At 30.3% G+C, this 19,246-nt stretch overlaps 2 protein-coding genes across 2 annotated transcripts; one reads left to right on the top strand and one right to left on the bottom strand.

The window, feature by feature from the left end:
• The first annotated feature begins 266 nt into the window (after positions 1 to 266).
• Positions 267 to 1,821, top strand: LOC109811156 (uncharacterized). The gene is made up of 2 exons (XM_020374813.3): positions 267 to 864; positions 1,554 to 1,821. The coding sequence occupies exons 1-2, from the start codon at positions 292 to 294 to the stop codon at positions 1,635 to 1,637; spliced, it is 657 nt and encodes a 218-aa protein (XP_020230402.2). The 5' UTR covers positions 267 to 291; the 3' UTR covers positions 1,638 to 1,821.
• A 4,886-nt stretch (positions 1,822 to 6,707) lies between these two features.
• On the bottom strand, positions 6,708 to 13,450 carry LOC109811132 (aspartic proteinase 36). Its single transcript, XM_020374780.3, has 12 exons — positions 13,035 to 13,450; positions 12,823 to 12,943; positions 12,002 to 12,429; positions 11,739 to 11,895; positions 10,399 to 10,481; positions 10,218 to 10,314; positions 10,050 to 10,122; positions 9,703 to 9,909; positions 9,375 to 9,499; positions 8,985 to 9,086; positions 8,817 to 8,914; positions 6,708 to 7,301 (listed from the first exon to the last, which is right to left on the bottom strand). Exons 1-12 carry the CDS (start codon positions 13,301 to 13,303, stop codon positions 7,130 to 7,132), a joined length of 1,932 nt encoding a protein of 643 aa, XP_020230369.1. The 5' UTR covers positions 13,304 to 13,450; the 3' UTR covers positions 6,708 to 7,129.
• Between the last annotated feature and the right edge of the window lie 5,796 nt (positions 13,451 to 19,246).

The raw sequence follows: 19,246 nt of genomic DNA, 5'->3' as shown, positions 1-19,246 counted from the left end.
TGTTTTTGTTAATTTGCACCCTAATCAACGCTGTAATATATCACATGCGGCTAATAGGCCCAGTCCAGAGTGTGCGAATCGTAACGCAACAAGAAAAATCTTGTTTGGTTCCGGAGTACGTGGGCCCCCAAAGGCGAAGGTTCTGCTTCTGAACCCAAATACGTTGATCCAACGGCTAGTGGTGGCCCACTTCCCAAATTAATCGACGCCACCACCTTTCTGACACAGCGAACCGGAGGGGTCCTCAATTTATAAATCTTCTGCCACACTTCGTCTCACAAACACACACAAATGGATCGTAGAAGCCTACTCTCCCTTGCTCTCATCAGCATTGTCGTCGCCGCCGCCGGAGCCCAGTCTCCATCGGCGGCGCCCACCACCTCCCCAGCCACATCCCCTTCCAAACCTAAGTCACCTGCGCCTGTTGCTTCTCCCACGTCGTCTCCACCGGCTTCATCCCCCAATGCTGCAACCGCAACCCCCGCCTCGTCTCCCACGGCTGCGCCTCCGTCTAAAGCTGCCGCTCCAGCTCCAGCTCCAGCCACCACTCCTCCTGCTGTGACCCCCGTGAGCTCGCCGCCAGCGCCGGTTCCGGTGAGTTCTCCACCTGCGGCTGTTCCGGTGAGCTCACCCCCAGCGAGCTCTCCCCCTACACCCGCACCGACAACTCCTGCACCCGTGGTGGCACCGAGTGCTGAAGTTCCCGCTCCTGCTCCTAAGTCAAAGAAGAAGACTAAGAGAAGTAAGAAACACACTGCACCCGCACCCTCGCCGTCATTGCTCGGCCCACCCGCTCCTCCCGTCGGAGCTCCGGGATCCAGCCTGGATGCTTCCTCTCCTGCTCCAGCTACCGCTGAGGATGAGGTAATAACTCAAATCAACTTATACACTCTAATTTTCAGAATAATTAAATAAGATTAATTTTTGACATGTTATATACGAAAGTTTTTCAAAATTAACAAAACTGTCCTCAATCTTCTTAACTAAGATCTCAAATTTTCGAATTTCAATCCTATAGAAAAATTTCACTAATGATGACTGGACAGAAATTAGTTAGATATTTTGCAACTATCTTATTTTCTTTTGTGATTAACTTTTAATGTGTGTGCAATTACTATTAGCATTAGATCTGGAAACTACAAATGTAGTCTCAGATCTAGGAGTGACATGAGACATTGATATGCTTAGTTTAGTTGGCTTTAACTTGAAGTTAGGCTTTTTAGTTAATGTTCTTGTGCTGCGACGCGTTACTGTTGAGGTGGGTTTGGTTAGTTCCTTATTTTATTGGAGGAAAAAAGGAATAATTATGAATCCTTCTTTGAGAATCCGAGTGAATTTAGTAGTTCAACAAGATGTAGCACAAGTCATGAAATAATTGTGGTCCAAGTGGAGAGAGTTTGAGTGAACATGACAGCATTGTATCATGCTTTGGTCGTGGTATTTATTGATTATGTCCGTGTGTCACAAAGCAAGTTACTACTAGGATATGTAAAATAAAATGTTAATGGGGTGAATATTGGGATCTGAAATATCTGTTGTTTTGTATTTTGCAGAGTGGAGCAGAAAGCATGAGGTGCTTGAAGAAGGTCATAGGGTGCTTAGCTTTGAGCTGGGCTACACTTGTTTTCATCTTCTAGACAAGAGTCCGAGGCTGAGGATTCATTGCTGTTGTTATATATTATTATTATTGTATCATTATTTTCTTTTTTGCGCCCTGCCCGGGGCTAATATTAAATTTATTTACCATTGTTTTCTTCAATCTCTTGTTAACTTAAAATTGATGACGTTGTTGAGACATTATTAGTACTATTATTTTGTACACTTGCCCTCTTGTCTCGTGTGTGTTGTGTTTTACCTTGGGATTGCTTGAACCGGTAGGCACCGACACAACGATGCCTTTCTATTTTCATTTCTATTCTGGTTGTGTTTGCGGTAAACTTTCTATTCTAGTTTCTAGGTGTAACGACTTCCATTAAGCTGTAGCATACAGTCATACTCGCGTGTACAATTACGATTATTTCGTTAATTGATTTATATTGATAAAATCTTATATAATTTCTAATGACCGTTTTTAATAAAAACAAAACAAAATACTTAAAATATTTTTAATTCTTAACATGTAACGAGAATTTCAACTCCAGTTGGTAATAATTAGAATATGCGTTTTACGACAAACACTTGTAGCATATGCAACATAATATTTTGATAACTATTACTTTTATGAATTTAATTAGAATGTGTTTTGAAGTTGTTTAGTTTCACGTCCATTGCCTCATCTAAGAATGCAATGCAGAAATAATTAACATTCTCAGAGCAAGCTACCCATTAATATTTTATTTAAGACCAGTAACACAACACTTTTTTTATAGTATAAAATTTATATTATAAGAAGACAAGCTCCTTGTAGGGTATGGTAATGGAACCCAAATCAGGCCGTAATTCAACACTTTAAAGAACTAGTTTATTTTATATGAATATATTATTGGATTAACCTAAAGTATCGCTAACAACTTGAAGAATCTTTTTAGTTTATATTTGTTGAAATCAAGTGCCGGCTTTTTCACTTGCCCCACGACTAACTTTATTCCATAATTTGTTTTTGTTTTTGTTTTTGGTTTCTCCAATTAGACGGTAGACCTAACTTTTTCATATAATTATGCGTCGTTTTTATTGCATGCAATTAGGTTCAACCAATTTACAGGCGCCAGCTTGCGCATTCAGTAATTTTAAGGTCCTAATGTTCTCTTCGTTCTCGTTTATTTTTTTTTCGAACCACAATATTCCTTAATGGATAGTTTTAGATTAATTTTTTCTGAATTTGTTTTTAATGAAGTTTTCTTAATACAAACGTAGAACAGAAAATCTCATAGACCCAACTCAACAAAATTTTAGCACACATTGATATCCCCTCGGCTCATGTGTGTCGGTGACAATTGACAAAACCTTTGTTTTGCAACACTTGTTGCCTGCCACAGAAAATTCAGCAATATTGGCTATTAATAGAAGTCCCTTTTGATAGAGGTCGTCATTATACTTGCACGTGTTAGATCGCGTGACATATATAGGCATGGATTACAAGAATTAAAACCATGGTCACCTTTCACTATCAGAAAATTTTCTCGTGTTATATGGAAAATTTCTGTTTTTTTCTTTACCTGCACTGCACCAATATGATTCTGTTTTGAGGCTGGCTATTGGCCACAAATTTAGTTGCTGTGGGGTAATGTCTTTTTCAGTTAAGGACAAGTCTATAAGAGTGCTGTAGTTGGTTTTTCTTTTAGTACAAATATATCGAAACACATTTTCCCCCCCTTTTTCCTATGTTTCCTTCGCTAGGACGAAAGTTCAATGCCAAAATCGCACTCAACGAATTTACTTTTCAGCCACCAAGGGCAACCGGTAAAATAGGCGCTTACAAATAATTCAAGCAAAATAAAACGATATATGAGCGTTCATATAGCTTGGTAATGATGTGATGATAAAGAATTATTGGGGGTTCCATAAGGATTATTTGTTCGACGATGACCATATACCCGAGTAAAAGGAAAGTGGATGTACACTCATTGTTGATTGATATATAATTTTTTAGTTAATAATGTACGTTAACTGGTTGACAATTAAATAATGCAAATTGTGAAGAAAAATATTATAGTTCGTTAACCAATATAAAATTGTGTAAATGAGCTCGTGAACAAGTAACATCCAAGTCTATCAAATAAATAAGATAGGCCAAGTACTGCTTCGTTGTGGTCAGATATGAAAAATATTCCTTAAATTGATGGTCTCAGATCTAACCAGACAAATCGCACCCAAAAGGTTTATAAGTTATTATCCAATATTAAAATATGTATTTTTCATTGTTAAACTAAAGTGTTATTAAAACGAGAAATTATTAAATTTTAAGTTATTTGATTGAAACTGAACCACAATTGTAGAGAGAAAAACTTCTATTAACATAATAGAGTACAAATGATTCTCAGGATTTCTGAGAGGTTGGAACAGTCCCAAACAATCTAAATACCTTCTAAAATCACAAGACATTCTTCCTCTGAAATCATCTATTTTATTTATTTACCGGCAACATATCTTATTTCTCTATATCTCAATCCAACTATCTCTATTTATTCTCCTATCTAACTATGTAACTGTGGGAGTTTCCCTTTCAATACTCCCATAAAAAAGTTTCATCTTATTCAAAATAAGTGCAATTAAAGTCCACTTCAATGTTTTGATTATTTGAATTTAGAAGCATGATCAACAAGCAAGCTATATATCAATAAGAAACTAATAACTTTTAAAATAAAATCATTGAAATGAGTTTTATCTTTTTTAATAAAATCTTTTTCGTATATTCAATTAGGAAATTAAATTTATATTGACGCACTTAAAAAATTAACTATCTATCGATAATATTAAACCTTGTTGATGAGAAATCATAGATGGTAATATGATAACTTTTCCATTGATACTCAATATACCTATTTGATTGAGTTTGGTTCATTAAATTCATTATTTTATTTTCTTCTCCTTCATTTATTACTTTTCTTTTCTCATCCTCCTCCTTGTAAAGAATTAGTCTAAAGATTGAAAAATAGATGTGAGTACAACATGTAACAATCAAACCTTCACGTTTGACATGACCCATTCAACACTATAAAAGAATTATGTGTTAAACAAGTCAATTTAATCTAATCTATCATTAACTTATTGAAAAATAGGTTGGTTTGGGTCAAAGTCATTTTATCATAGTTGAAAATTCCGATCCAACCCATGATGGGTTGCAGAAGGTTGACCTATTAACTCATTAAAAAAATTATAAACCATTTTCATTCTATTTGTCTTAATTTTTTTTCAAAATTTGATTAAATAATTATAAATAAAAATATTATAAAACCAGTAATGATTCAAATGTTCAATAGGATGCATACTTAATAAGTCTATCACCAACAATAAAATAAGTTCATTAGTAATATTAAAATAAGTTCACAATACAATCCCAATTTTTTTACAAATAAATTCATTAATGATAATAAAATAATTTTACAATACAATCAGCAATAAGTCCATAAACAATAAAATAAGTTTACAATGCAATTAAAAATAAGATTTTTTTTAACCATTATATTAATATGAAATATCTTCTATCGTCAACGATGATTAATTTCTCAAAGACAATAAATATACACAATATAAATGCTCTTTTCCTAACACAATCTATTACAAATAACTCTTAATAAATAAATAAATTACAAATAAAATACCATAAGTTAGATAAAATTCAATTGAAAAAATAAGTCAATGTTGAGTAAACGGTTAAAATATTGTAAAGTGTAACCCAACAGGTTTGAATTTGGTGACGACGGTGGCGACCTCTTGACTCGACAATATGAGATACCAAGTTTTGTGGCCTTAGTGAGTCAGTGCCGTTGTGGTGGGTTGATGGAACTATCAACTATCCAAACCCAAAACCTTCATTGTTGCCATCGGTTTTAGTCCTTCGCTGTCCCTTCATGTCAAACATAGGGCTTCCCTCAAATTTTGCCTCCACTTTGCAATCCAAAAATAAACCCATTTTTGTGTCATCTCAGCCAATGATTACAGATCACAAAAACTTAGTTTATTACTTTTTTCATAATGTTGTTAGGTTTCTTTTGTTGGTTTCTCCCAATTTTTGTAGTTTTCATATGTGTGTTTTTACTATTGAGTTGTTCGTTATGTTTTCTCAAAGTCTTCATCTTTTATTTTTCTTTTGCCACCTTTTGGCATGGGTTTCTTCTTTTTGATATACCATTATCATTAGGATTATTTTTTACCTCTACTTGCTTACATTGAATGAGACTTTTATGAACCACTTGTGCCCTTGGCTCATCCATCACTCTTGACTCTTCTTTGTTGCCATGGTTCTTGCTCCCAAGAGCTTCTTTACCTTTGTTTTCTTGTTCTTTGAGTTCTGAATCTAGAATATAAACCCCAAGGTCTGGTTGGTTTAAACACAACCTTCTCAAAAGTAAGAAATATGACATTTCAATCTTCTTGCAAGAAAACCACCAATGGAGAGACTCGCTCTTAATGTCATTCAGACACCAGATAGTTTCTCAGTTTCTCTTGCGCACGAACTCTACGGCCCTTAAATTACTAATCTAAGTTAATTAGCTATCACTAGACGTTTGTCCCATCAAATCTTGAAATCGTCCCTCCATCAATTTTTTTTCATAATCTCAAGATTAGAGCTCGATACCGGTTGATAAAAGCTAGACTTGAATTATAAGGAGAGAGACCTCTCAGGACTTTTTGAGAGGACTGAACTCTCCCACAACAAACAAATTCCCTCCCAGCCTATTTTCTTATTTGTAGGCAACATGTCTTGTTTTTTTAAGTACAAAATTTAGATAAAATTGTTGAAGTGTTGTTTGTGTTATAATCTAATTAGAAGTATAGTTTTATCCTGATAATTTGTGTAATCTTTTAACATGTGTTTATAATGCAAATAATGTGAAACTTCAATTTTGAGTAGAGAAAGATATAAACACCGCCTAAATTTGAATCGTTTTATTCTTTCTCTAATTATCTTCAACCCACAACAAACTATAATTATTCTCCTAACCAACCGTGTAACTATCGGGGTTACCTATCATTGTCAGTATCTTCAACCATAACGTCATCAACTAAATTTATTATTATTAATTACTAGTGATAAGTAAATAGACTGCGATACAAAAATGAAGATGGTGAATTTCTATGAACCACATAATAACACTCCCAAGTTTGAAAAACATGAACAGAAAAATAAAAATATAATCAAGTGAAAATCAATAGCTAAATAAAAATATAAACATCACCCTATACGAAATTTTAGTTCAACCTAAAGCTACCACTCTTTGATTCACTGCTATATTGCAATAATCACAAAAACAATTGCGTTTGCAGATGATACAACTTCCAAAGAATTCTTTATGCACATCTTATCAGGGTTTCATTATATCATGATAGACAGGTCGATTCCTTAGAAACCAAAATCTTGATCGGTTGAATGACTATGATTGTGTAAATTGATCATGCATTGACTGACTCGAATATTCCAGCCACACTAATCAGGGAAACTATTAAGCACTAGTAGTACATACGAAGCTCATAACGGCTGAAGTTCCTGCTCTTCAACAACTACATCAACTGGCTTGTATGAGTGCTCAGCTTGCTGTCTGTTTTTCCAAATTAAGAATATTCCCAAGGCTGATATTCCTAGAAGGAATGTAAGCAAAAAAGCTAAAGCCACAACCAAATAATATCGCTGCCACCAAGTCCTGCATCATATTCATTTCAGAAAATTGTGTTTAGTGGTTAAACTAGGGATGTGATCGGGATGGGACGAATTTTGACTATTTCTGCCCAATCCAATTAAACTTCATCATGTTGGGTTTGTGACCTATTTTTAAAGTAACCTGACTACAAATGGGTCTATCATCGGATTGAGCAATTAAAAAATGTTTTAAAAAAATTGAAACAAATAAGAAGAAAAAAAAAACTTAATTCAAATTTTAATACATTATTCAAAGTACAAATAACATCACAACAATTATACATGAAAAATCACAAATATCCAAAACAAGCAAACATTATGTCACTAAAATAATTTTGAATTACATAACAAGTGGAATTAATTTATTCTTCTGACACGATGCATTTTTCAATTTAGCCAATTAACTCATTCCTACAATATTTGGTGAAAAAAAGTAGAATCAAATATTTGTAGACTGTATTATGCACTATGTTGTGCATAGTATTTTTTAAGTTTAAATTTATTTAATAATTTATTATAGGTTAAGTTGATTCAAGTTTTTTGGATAACAAATCCTTTGACTTGTTACCCAATCCAGTTATAATCGGGTAATATAAAAACTAACCCAACCCAACCCACAAAAATGTAATTTAGTTGGTTTGGCACATCGGGTAGGTATATTTCACAGGTCCACTTACGCCCCTAGGTTATACTACTCTCTGAGTAAGGCACAAAATATGTCACAGGCTACTATGCAGTAAAGTGAAGAGCACAAGGACTCAATAAATATAGCGCACTAACCCACACGGAGAATAATATGTGAGAACATGAGAAATGAAAATAGCTAATCTTGACCAATTTTTGAATCATGAGTCATAAATCATATCAAATTGTACGATTGAGAGAGAATGAAAAAAAACTTTTTTCATTACCTTTTTAATAATTTAAAGCTTATACGAATTTTCAATATCTTTCATGAGAATTGGTGAAAGATAAGTAAAAAAGACTAAAAAAAAAATAACAAATTGTTGAATCATGTGATTGCACCAATTCATTTATGCATCATAACATTCAAAGTCATTTAAAATTCATTTTATAATATGAACCGATAGCTAATCAAATTATTTTGAATCGTATGATTCAAATTGTGAATCATAAAATTATAATAACTATACAATTATATATTGACGATCAATATTAGTTTTATTAAAATTTAATCTTAACCATCTATATAGTGTTTTGTCAAGCAAGATTACTTCTCATTTCTCTCATTCTCACCTAATATGCTTTACAAATGCCCACACATAAAACAGTTATATAATTACATGAATATTGGTATGTACAATATGAAAAGGCACGTATGTGTTTTTACAAAATATCAGATGCGGAAAGGAACAAAAATAATCTCAAGCATGGGTTTTAATAAGAACCTCTGTGTTGTATGCAATATAAATGATAGAACAGAAAGTTATGCAACCACAAATAAATGATGACAGGAAAGATAATTTTCTGACTTCTTTTCCTTTAAGGAAAAAATTACCGTTTCACTGGAGGCTCAGCATTCCAATCAAGTAACTTATAACTTCCAAATATGTCAGGAAGTTGCATACGATGTTCAGAAAGCCGAGCAATCATACTCTGTTACATAAAAAATCACCATCAAATGGGCAGTCTTCACAAAAATGAAAATGCATAAATGTCAACTTACCATTGCTGTGGCATTAGAAAAGAAATCAGCATATGGCCTCGGGGTTATGACCCATTTAGAGAGGGAACCATTTCCATGAGAAGAAAAATTCATTAAGTGAACCTGTGACCATTCAAACCAAGAATGTTATTATCATAAAGTAATACACATCAACAGGGAAAAATTAACCAAAAATGTACAATGTTTTCTAGGTATTTAGGAAAGTTGTTAGACTAAAACTCTAAAAGTCGGAAATCTAGGACCTCTACCTAAATCCCAAGCCACACCATCCAAATGAGATTGCCAAGGTTGTTATGAATATTGTTAATTAAACCCTTATATTGCATCAAAATTATTAATAGAACAAGTATGCAACCAATTTTTCTGCACTTCAGAGGTCATTTTTCTAACCTGTGATGTATTAACATCTAACTCATGAGCAATGAGTCCAGTCAATTCTGTAATGTAAGGCTTCATATCCATGTAGCTGGTGTTAAATAAAATTACAATAATTATTTGAGCAATTTGGAGTTCACCTGCACATTTAAGTCAATGAAAGCATATTAGTCATCAATGATCATATAAATCAGAGAGATGGCAGTAATTTCTAAAAAATAAAATAAAATAAGAAAACACAATTTACTATTTTATTCAACATGTTAACATCTGATCCATGTTGGAACATGATATCTGTGCATATACCTTAAAATAAAAATAGAATACCAGCAGCTCATAATACCTTGCTGTAAATTATACTGTGATGGAGCTGGGGCAACAGAGGGCTCAAATGCTTTGGTTAAATTTGTTCCTTTTGATTTTGGAGGCAAGGGTGGTGGGGTATCTGAGACATGTAGTCTTTCCCATAACTCAGAACAATTAGTTTTCCAGAAACCAATTTTTGTATGCTCACGATCATATATTACAAGAGTGTTACGAACAACAATACCTACTCAAACGAAAATGGTACAGGAATCATCACTTAAGTATTGCACAAACCCATAATTGTAACAAAAATTGTAGAGGAACAATATTTCAAATGAGGGGAAGTATGAAAACGCATGAAGTTATCCTCACTAAATAAGTTACCTCCTAAAAGAGTAGTTGGATCATTGCCATTTGAAAAAACTCCTAGACAATATGCACCTCGCACTTTTGAATGCTTCATAAATACAGCCACATGAAAAATAGGGATAAGAAAATCAATCAACCCAGAAACACTACTAAAGATACTAATGATTTTATTACATAACTAACCTGAAACAAGTAATTTTCGGGAGACAGTGACAACTTGTGACCATTTTCAAATACCATGTCAACCACTGGAAAACTTTTAGAGAGTTGAGAGACATCACTGAAATACAAGTAAACTCAAAACTGTTAATTAAGCAGCAACAATGTGTGTTTACTGTTTACTCCTTAATAATGCCAGACTTACATTCCTGCACCAGAAAAACATATATCTTCATAACGTGGATCTGGACCATTTATTTGCTTCAAAAAGTGAGTTTCCTTCATAATCTGCAATCAGACAAATACATAATCTTAGTCATCAGTTATAAAGGATAAAATTTATATGGTATACAGAATACTTGATTTTATATGGCAAACAGGATAATTGATTTATGATATAAAATGATTAATAAACAAAACTATCAATGATGATGAGAGAACAAACAGGATTCTCCACAAATCCATAATGCATGGCAAATACCTTTGACTAATAAATTGAATTTTCTAATTCTATGAGGTGATTAGGGAGAACATCCCAAGGAAATGAACACTGAAATACAGCATCGTAAGTGATAATCTTAAAGCATTATCACTCAAGTGCTGTTTCAAAATTAATGGTTAACAATGACTCCTATTACTGTATCACATCTTGATTGGAAAACTCAATGAAACTTTGCAAAAGAATTAAAGAACCCCTCTCCCCCCCAAAAAAAATAAAATTGAAGCATTGTTAAACTTCAAATATTTACACATCATAAAATACCCAATAACCAGTATAGGATACGTATTCTGCCCATTCAAATATAGAAAATCTATGATGATTCAGGGCACCTTTAACAATGTTATCAAGAGAAATCTGTTCAGAAAGGTTTACTAGCATAAAATGTTAGCATCTCACTAACTAGGTGTAATGAACAAACTACCATCCAAAGATTTTTGTATTTAAACTGAAAATTTGAAGTTAACTTATCAAAGCAGAAAAAGAGAAATCTGTTCGTAAAGGTTAAACAGCATAAAGTTTTTAGCATCCCATTAACTAGATGCAATGAACAAACAACCTCCCAAAGGTTTTTAAATTTGTACTGAAAAAGTAAACTTAACTTATGAAAGCATCAAATTAACTTTGCCAAAGTGCATCGCATAAATCTCCATTAAATTAAATAATGATAATGATAATAATAATAATAAAGATAAATATTTCAAGGCAAGGGCAAGGCCAGGATCGTGATTATGAAAGGGATAATAATATGTCAGCAGCAATATTTATATAATGGAGATGATTCACCCACAATAACAAGAAGTGGTGGCTCCTCTATGTGCACTAGGAGGATTCAAGGCCTCATCCAAAATAATTAAAATAGAACAAATTTCTTAACAAAAATATATCTTCATGGCTCCTTTAACAATTTTATTCTATCTCCACAACTCATAACACAGGAGTGACAAGGCTCACCGATTGGAGAAGTCAAGGTTTTGAAAAAATAGGTTAGATTAAAAATTGTAATTCAAAAATCTGTCTTCAGCAATATTTATGAAAGAACTTACAGCATGTTTAAATGCACGAAATGCAGGATCTGGTAGGTACGCATAAGTTGTTCCACTATCCAAGACAGTTCCGTGTTTCCCATCAAAAACCTTTGGGTTTAAATGCAGTCGGTTCCCCGCAACATGTAACTCCTTCAAATTGATATTGTAATAAGGACTGTCGCCATCCCAAAACTAGAGTAAATGTGTGAGATTAATAAAATGCATCTGTTAAGAAAATGCATGACATCTCATATCTGTAAGAAAATAAATTTGACACACACCTCCGAACAGGATCTGAATGTGTAAAGACCATGTCAGCTGGGGTAGTTAACCCACCTAGAACCATAGCACCCCCACCAACACCCATTCCACCATAGCACAGTGAGAATGAATCACTTATCACCTTTTTCTCAACTAGTTGGTCCATAATACTTAGATCTCCACGGCCCAAACCCATGATGCCATCAGCACGCTGACTATAAAGATCACCAGTCTCATCATTTTCACAGCCAAAAATAGCACGTTGGGGGGAAAGCTCACTCTGGTTTCCAAAGGAAATGATATCCTCACCAAGGACCCCACTGCTAGTACTCATTTCAGCATACCGTCTCTCATACGTGCACTGCTTCCTATCATTGTCACAGTTGCATTGCCATGTGCATTTTACAGGTTGATACGTTTCCGAATCATCTGGCCGGAAGTTCGGATCCTGTTAAAAAAAATTGAGCACACAAATCCAATCTACTTCAGACAAATCAGACAAGACACACATATGTGTGTGTTTGCATAATCACGATTCATATCCACAATCCAATAGCAGCTTTTCCACACAAATTTAACAATCACTCAAAATGAACATTAATATATAAGCAAATTGCACTGACACTCCCGTGATGTCTTCAAAATTGACACATACTCACGTCGTTTCAACTTTAATCGGAATTCGTCAGTCTAATGTATTTCAAACAATTAAGAGGTTATTAGAATGAAAAGAAAAAAAAGGGACAATCATGTGAATTTGGAAGAAATCACAAGTGCTGCAAGTGTAGTTTGCTCATAATTTATTGATTAAGATGTGTACGGATAGTGATGGAAGCATTACCTGGTGTTTACCACAGTGTTTGCAAGTAGAGCAGGGAACATAAGTAACAGTGCTCCCCGTATCAACAATAAGCGCGAACCTCTGCGGAGGAGTACCGATCCAAAGCCGCGTGGTATAGTACCTACACCATCCAATTTCCCAAAATACACACACAATTATGTTGAAAAAAGGGAAGGTAAGGGAGTGAAACGGTGGAAATGGAAGAGACTAACCCGTTTCGAAGGAGATCGTCGTGGAGTCTCATGCGAGCGTTGTGATGGCTTTGGGATTTGGATCCGTGAAGTTGGCGACGGTGATTAAAGAGGGAAGGGGGAGAATCGGGAGAAGAGTGAAGTAGGGGGAGAATCATTGCAGGAGGAGAACCGCTGTGTTGACTCGGTAAGAGAAACACGTTGGTGGAGTCAGCAGAGACAAGCAGGCACCGCGCAAGGGATAGAATTAGGGACACGGCGGAGATGAGTTCAGCCCACGCCGCCGCCATGACTCCGAGTGCTACGGCGGTGGCGTAGATCGGAAGCAGAAGGAAATTGAAGAGGGAAGACCCGAAGGAGAAAGACGAGTCTCTGAGTCTCGATGGGAGAACGACGGAAGTCAAAAGACTCAAACCTCAAAATACCCTCTTGTGTGCCTAACCAACTATATCCATTTCCGCTTATTTATTTATTTAATTAATTAATTTATCGTTGCTTAACTATAAATTTTTTTTTATGGAGACCGTCATGCACTTTCGCAGAATTTTTTACCAAAATATTATTTTTTTTAAAAAAAATTACAAGATTAACAACTGTGCAGGTTTATTTACCACACTAGAACCATTTACTGCAGAATTCGGTTCCTGGGAACCGAATTTTGAGTTTCAAAGTATTATTTTTTTTTTCGTGTTTGCGGGAAATTTGGGTAGATTTTGAAAGTGGAACGGCCCGTTCCGAATGCAGAACGGCCGTTCTGCTTAATGCCACCGAGTCATTTTTTTGAAATTGAAACGGGCTCAGAACGGGCCGTTCCAGAATTAAGAATTACACCTTTTTTGAATGTGGAACGGCCTTGGAACGGCCCGTTCCAGGAGCTGTTTTAACGAAGGATACGTGGTTTTGGAACGGGCCGTTCTGGTTTTGGAACGGCCCGTTTTAAGAAAACAGTAAAAATGACATTAAATTAATATATATATATATATATATATTAAAATTATATTTATTATATAATTTTAATATTATATAATTTAATTAAAATTTTAAAAATTAATTATCTTTTTGAGTTTACTAGTACTGATTATGTGATTTTAATTTTTAAAATTTTAATTTATTAAATATTAAAGTTGTATAATTTTAATATTACAATTTTAATCAAATAATTTTAGTTCTTTAAATTTTTAATTGTACAATTCTACTATATCCTATTTAAAATTAATATATATATATATATATTAAAATTATATTTATTATATAATTTTAATATTATATAATTTAATTAAAATTTTAAAAATTATGTTTTTGAGTTTACTAGTACTGATTATGTGATTTTAATTTTTAAAATTTTAATTAAATAAATTTTAATTAAATAAATTTTAATTTATTAAATATTGAAGTTGTATAATTTTAATATTACAATTTTAATCAAATAATTTTAGTTCTTTAAATTTTTAATTGTACAATTCTACTTTATCCTATTTAAAATTAATATATATATATATTAAAAATTATATAATTATTAAATGATATAATTAGTAAACTCAAAAACATAATTAATTTTTAAAATTTTAATTAAATTATATAATATTAAAATTATTTAATAAATATAATTTTAATATATATATATATATATTAAAAATTATATTATTATTAACCAATTTCAGTTATATATATATATATATTTATTTTTATTAATGTATTAAATGATATAATTTTTTATTATTAAATGATATATATATATATATATATATAAATTTAATGTCATTTTTACTGTTTTCCCATAACGGGCCGTTCTATTCAAAAAAAGGTTTAATTCTTAATTCTGGAACGACTCGTTCTGTGCCCGTTTCAAGTTCGAAAAAATGACTCTGTAGCATTAAGCAGAACGGCCCGTTCTGCTTTCGGAACGGGTCGTTCCACTTTCAAAATCTGCCTAAATTTCCCTGCAAACACGAAAAAAATATATATATATATATAAAAATAACTCAGAATTCGGTTCTCCAGAAATCGAATTCTGAGTTGAAAAAACAAAAAAAATAATACTTTGAAGCTCAGAATTCGGTTCCCCGAAACCGAATTCTGAGCATGCACAGTAAATGGTTCTAGTGTGGTAAATAAACCTGCACAGTTGTTAATCTTGTAATTTTTTTAAAAAAAAAATAATATTTTGGTAAAAAATTCCACTTTCGCAAAGCTGAGAAAGGCGTGACTTTTTTTAATTATATACTTGTATAACAATTATATAAACTTAGTCTATATTTTATTTAATAAAATTATTTAAAAACTATACATATTTATTAGATTAATTAATATTATATTTAATTTTTAAATTAAATTTTAAATTTAAATTTTAAATTTAAATTTTATATTTTAAAAATAATTAATTTTTAATATTATTTAAAAAAATTAAAATAAAATCATTTAAAAATATGTATATCAAATCAAATTATTACATTTGATATAGATAAATATTATTATTTATGTTTATTTTTATTTATCACATAATTTATATTTGTTAATAATGGAAGATAGAAGGTGGAAAAAAATTATGAGAGATACGAGAATAATATGTTATACAAGTGTCACTTTCTTTATACAAATTGTTGTACTGGATCGTTATTTATTTTTTTAAATTGTCCTTTAAACACGTATAGTTAATTAGGCTTCGTTATTAACTTATTCTGCGAAAATAATGGGGCATATTTTAAAAAATTAATATTTTAATTTGCACAAATACATATGATGAATTTTTATTTTATACTGAATGTTATTTTATTAAAAATTATGATTAAAATTTATGAAATTATTTTTGTTTTATATAAAATATATTTTATTTTTATGATAAAATATTTTATATTGTGATATAAAATTATTTTTATTGATAAAAAAATAAACATTAAAACTTAATTTATAAATGACTTAAATAAGGTTTTTAGTGGATGTAACATACGGAAATTTTTATTTTAGTCATTTTCAAAAATTTTCAATAGTATCTCTATTAAAAAATTCATTAACATCCTTGTTGTGAGATTGAGTGTTAAATCTAACAAACAAAAAAAGACTAAAATTTAGAAAGACTAAAATAGAAAAATCAAAAAATTATAAAGACTAAAAATAGAATAATTAAAATTAAGAGGAATAAAGCAAAATTACTATAATTGAGAGAATTAAAATTAAACTAATCTTATTTTAAAGAGATTAAACTTTCACTAAAGATGAATTTATAAAATTTAAACTTTAATTTACATTTATAAAAATTTAACTTTTAGTGATCAACTAACCAAATTAAACCTTAAAAATAAAACTTTAAAAATTAATCCAGTATAGTTGTAATCATCTTTGTGACTTAGTTGCGGCAATATTTTTGACAATGGTGATTTGTTTGACTTTGTAGTTGATAGTCTTTTTTTAGATTGCTAGTTTGGTTGTTTCACCTATTGGTGTAAGGTTTTTTATTGTATGGTGATTGCAAATTGATTTTAGAAGGTATGTATTTATTATGTTGTTTTCATTAAACACCTTTTGATGTCATAAATTCATTACTTACTTTGGTTATGTTGTGTATATGGGTTGAAGTACTCCTTGTATCCCCTCTTATTTAATTCAATTTTGCTTAGGATAAAAAATTGTAATCATTTTTGAATTATAAATAAAATATAACAAATGTTGAGTAATAAAAATAAAACATAAAATATGACATAGATATTAAAAAAAGTAATAACACACTAGTATGAAATATAAAATAAAAAAAACTAATGTAATATATAACTGATATTAATGTGATATAAAAAGAATGTTAATATAATTTTATTCATCTTTCATTTATTTTTTATTTAATATTTATGTTCTATGATTCATTTTGTTGTCTTTACATTATTTTATGTTTAGCTTCTTTTCTTTCTTTCTTTTTTTATACTTATTTCCTATATTTATTTTGTGTACATATGCAAGAGTGATCATGTCATTGTATAACTCTTTTGTGCATTTGATTTTTATAAATTATTTTATTAATCATCAATACATTTGTTATAGTTATTATTTTTACTCTATATTAATATATTTATTATTTTTAAAGATTTAAATTTTATAAATTAAACTCAAATTAGTTCTTATAAAATAAAGTTATTTTTCATTTTAATCATTCTAATTTTAGTTATTTTATTTTAAAATTAAATTATATTGAAAATTCATCAAATGGGTGAATAATAACTCAACAATTTAATTAAAATATATCAACAAATATTCTTTAGGAGTGTTATTATACTATGAGTGTGTTTTAATATAAGTTTGAAGCGCTTTTGATAGTTTTTTTTATATTAAAAGATTTAGAGTTTTCAAAAGTGTTTTTAACTTTTAACTATTATCTAAACATGCTCTAATTGAATTAAATAATATACTTTATATTAATAAGTAAAAGTATTGTAATACTCATTTTATTCAGGACCTGTTTGGTTCAAAGGAAAAAAGGAGATAATAGAAGAGAAGAGGGGAGAAGACAAGAAGACAGGGATGGGTACTCAAATTTTACTCCTAGTAAATATCAAAGGTGAGGACGGAAACAATTTAAATTTGCGGGGGTAAGGGCGGAACATAATACCTACCCCTGTCCAGTTGCCATGACTAATTATATAGTATAAATAAATAAACACACACACAGACACACACACACACACACACACATATATATATATATATATATATATATATGGGAAATGCTAATATACTCCCACCTATTTTTTAATGAGAGTATGTTAGCAACCTACACCAAAATTTTAGGACAAGAAAACCACTTATTTATTTTGATTTGGTTATTTTGTATAAAGGATATTATAGTCATTTCTCACTCCTATTAAATTCGTTCTTCAACCCATTTCTCTTTCCTATTAAATATCTTTTCTAACTCATTTATCTCTCTCCTATTAAATTTCTTCTCTAACTCATTTATCTCTCTCCTATTTAATTCCTTCTTTAGCTCATTTCTCTCTCATCTCTCATGATGTCTTCCCCCTCTCTCTCTGAACAAATAAAAAATTAATTAATAAAAAAAATGAATTAGAGAATGAAATTAACAAGAGAGAGAAAATGTTTTATTTTCTTTTAAAATTAAATTAAATTACTATAATATCCTTTATACAAATTAACCAAATCAAAAGAAATGAATGATTTTCTTGTCCTAAAATTTTGGTGTAAGTTGCTAACATACTCTTACTAAAAAATAGGTGAGAGTATATTAGCATTCCCCTATATATATATATATATATATAAGAAAGGAGGAGAAGAGAATTCAATTAGTCCAATAGTAAGTTTAGGTAAATTTATTTTACTCAATACAATATTTTACATCAAATTTCAATGATCCAATTATTAAATTAAAAAAATTTAATGCATAAATCAAATTCACAAACTTTTAAAAATTTTAAAAACTATTTGAGACTTTATTTTATTATTTCAAATTGATAAATAATCATAAAAATATTATATATATTAATTTAAATACATACAATAAAGTATCATATAATTTATTAATTTATTAAAAATTTATAAATTTAATCTATATATTAAAAAAAATTAATTCAACAATTCGATCATTAAAATTTTATATAAAAAATAAGTTGGTAATTGAAATAAGCCTAAAAAAACAAATTCATTTCACTTGTTTAATTAAAAAAACATTTAATAAGAATATTTTTGTAAATAAAAAATTAATAATTGAGATATAAATAAATCGAGTCTTATAAAAAAGTTAAATTAATTTAAAAATTTAGGTAAAAAAAATAATATTATTTATTATATTTATTAAATATATCATATTTATTAAATATAATGAATGCAATGCGAACACATGTATATTAAATGTATAACTTTAAATGAACATATACGTATTAGAAAAATTATTAAATATAATATAAATATCACAAAATTTAATAGTTATATATATATATATATTAAATAATTTATTATTGTTTAAATTAATTTATAAAAAATAGGGTGATTGACCAACATAATAAAAACAAAATAAAAATAAAAAGAGAATTGTAATTCTAATAGTAAATTTTATTAATCTTATTTCACTTAATAACTCATGTTTTTTATAAAATTTTAACGATTTAACTGCTATATTAAAAGTTATTGATGCATATATCAAGTTTGCAAATTTTAGAAAAATTTGAAAATTATTTAATAATTCATTTCATTAATACAATTTGACATATAATCTAAAAATATTTTATATGTTA

The sequence above is a fragment of the Cajanus cajan genome, chromosome 11 (genome assembly GCF_000230855.2).
Source record: "Cajanus cajan strain Asha chromosome 11, NIPB_CcT2T_4, whole genome shotgun sequence".
Taxonomy (NCBI): domain Eukaryota; kingdom Viridiplantae; phylum Streptophyta; class Magnoliopsida; order Fabales; family Fabaceae; genus Cajanus; species Cajanus cajan.
Note: the sequence above shows the minus strand (reverse complement) of the source record. Positions and strands in the feature narration are given on the sequence as shown.

Coding starts and splice junctions, on each gene's coding strand:
- LOC109811132 (XM_020374780.3), bottom strand. CDS start 13,303: ATGGCGGCGGCGTGGGCTGAACTCATCTCCGCCGTGTCCCTAATTCTA. Junction 10,315..10,398: donor TGTTTTTCTGGTGCAGGAAT/GTAAGTCTGGCA, acceptor CTTGTATTTCAG/TGATGTCTCTCAACTCTCTA. Junction 9,087..9,374: donor TAGATGTTAATACATCACAG/GTTAGAAAAATG, acceptor GAATGGTCACAG/GTTCACTTAATGAATTTTTC.
- LOC109811156 (XM_020374813.3), top strand. CDS start 292: ATGGATCGTAGAAGCCTACTCTCCCTTGCTCTCATCAGCATTGTCGTC. Junction 865..1,553: donor CAGCTACCGCTGAGGATGAG/GTAATAACTCAA, acceptor TGTATTTTGCAG/AGTGGAGCAGAAAGCATGAG.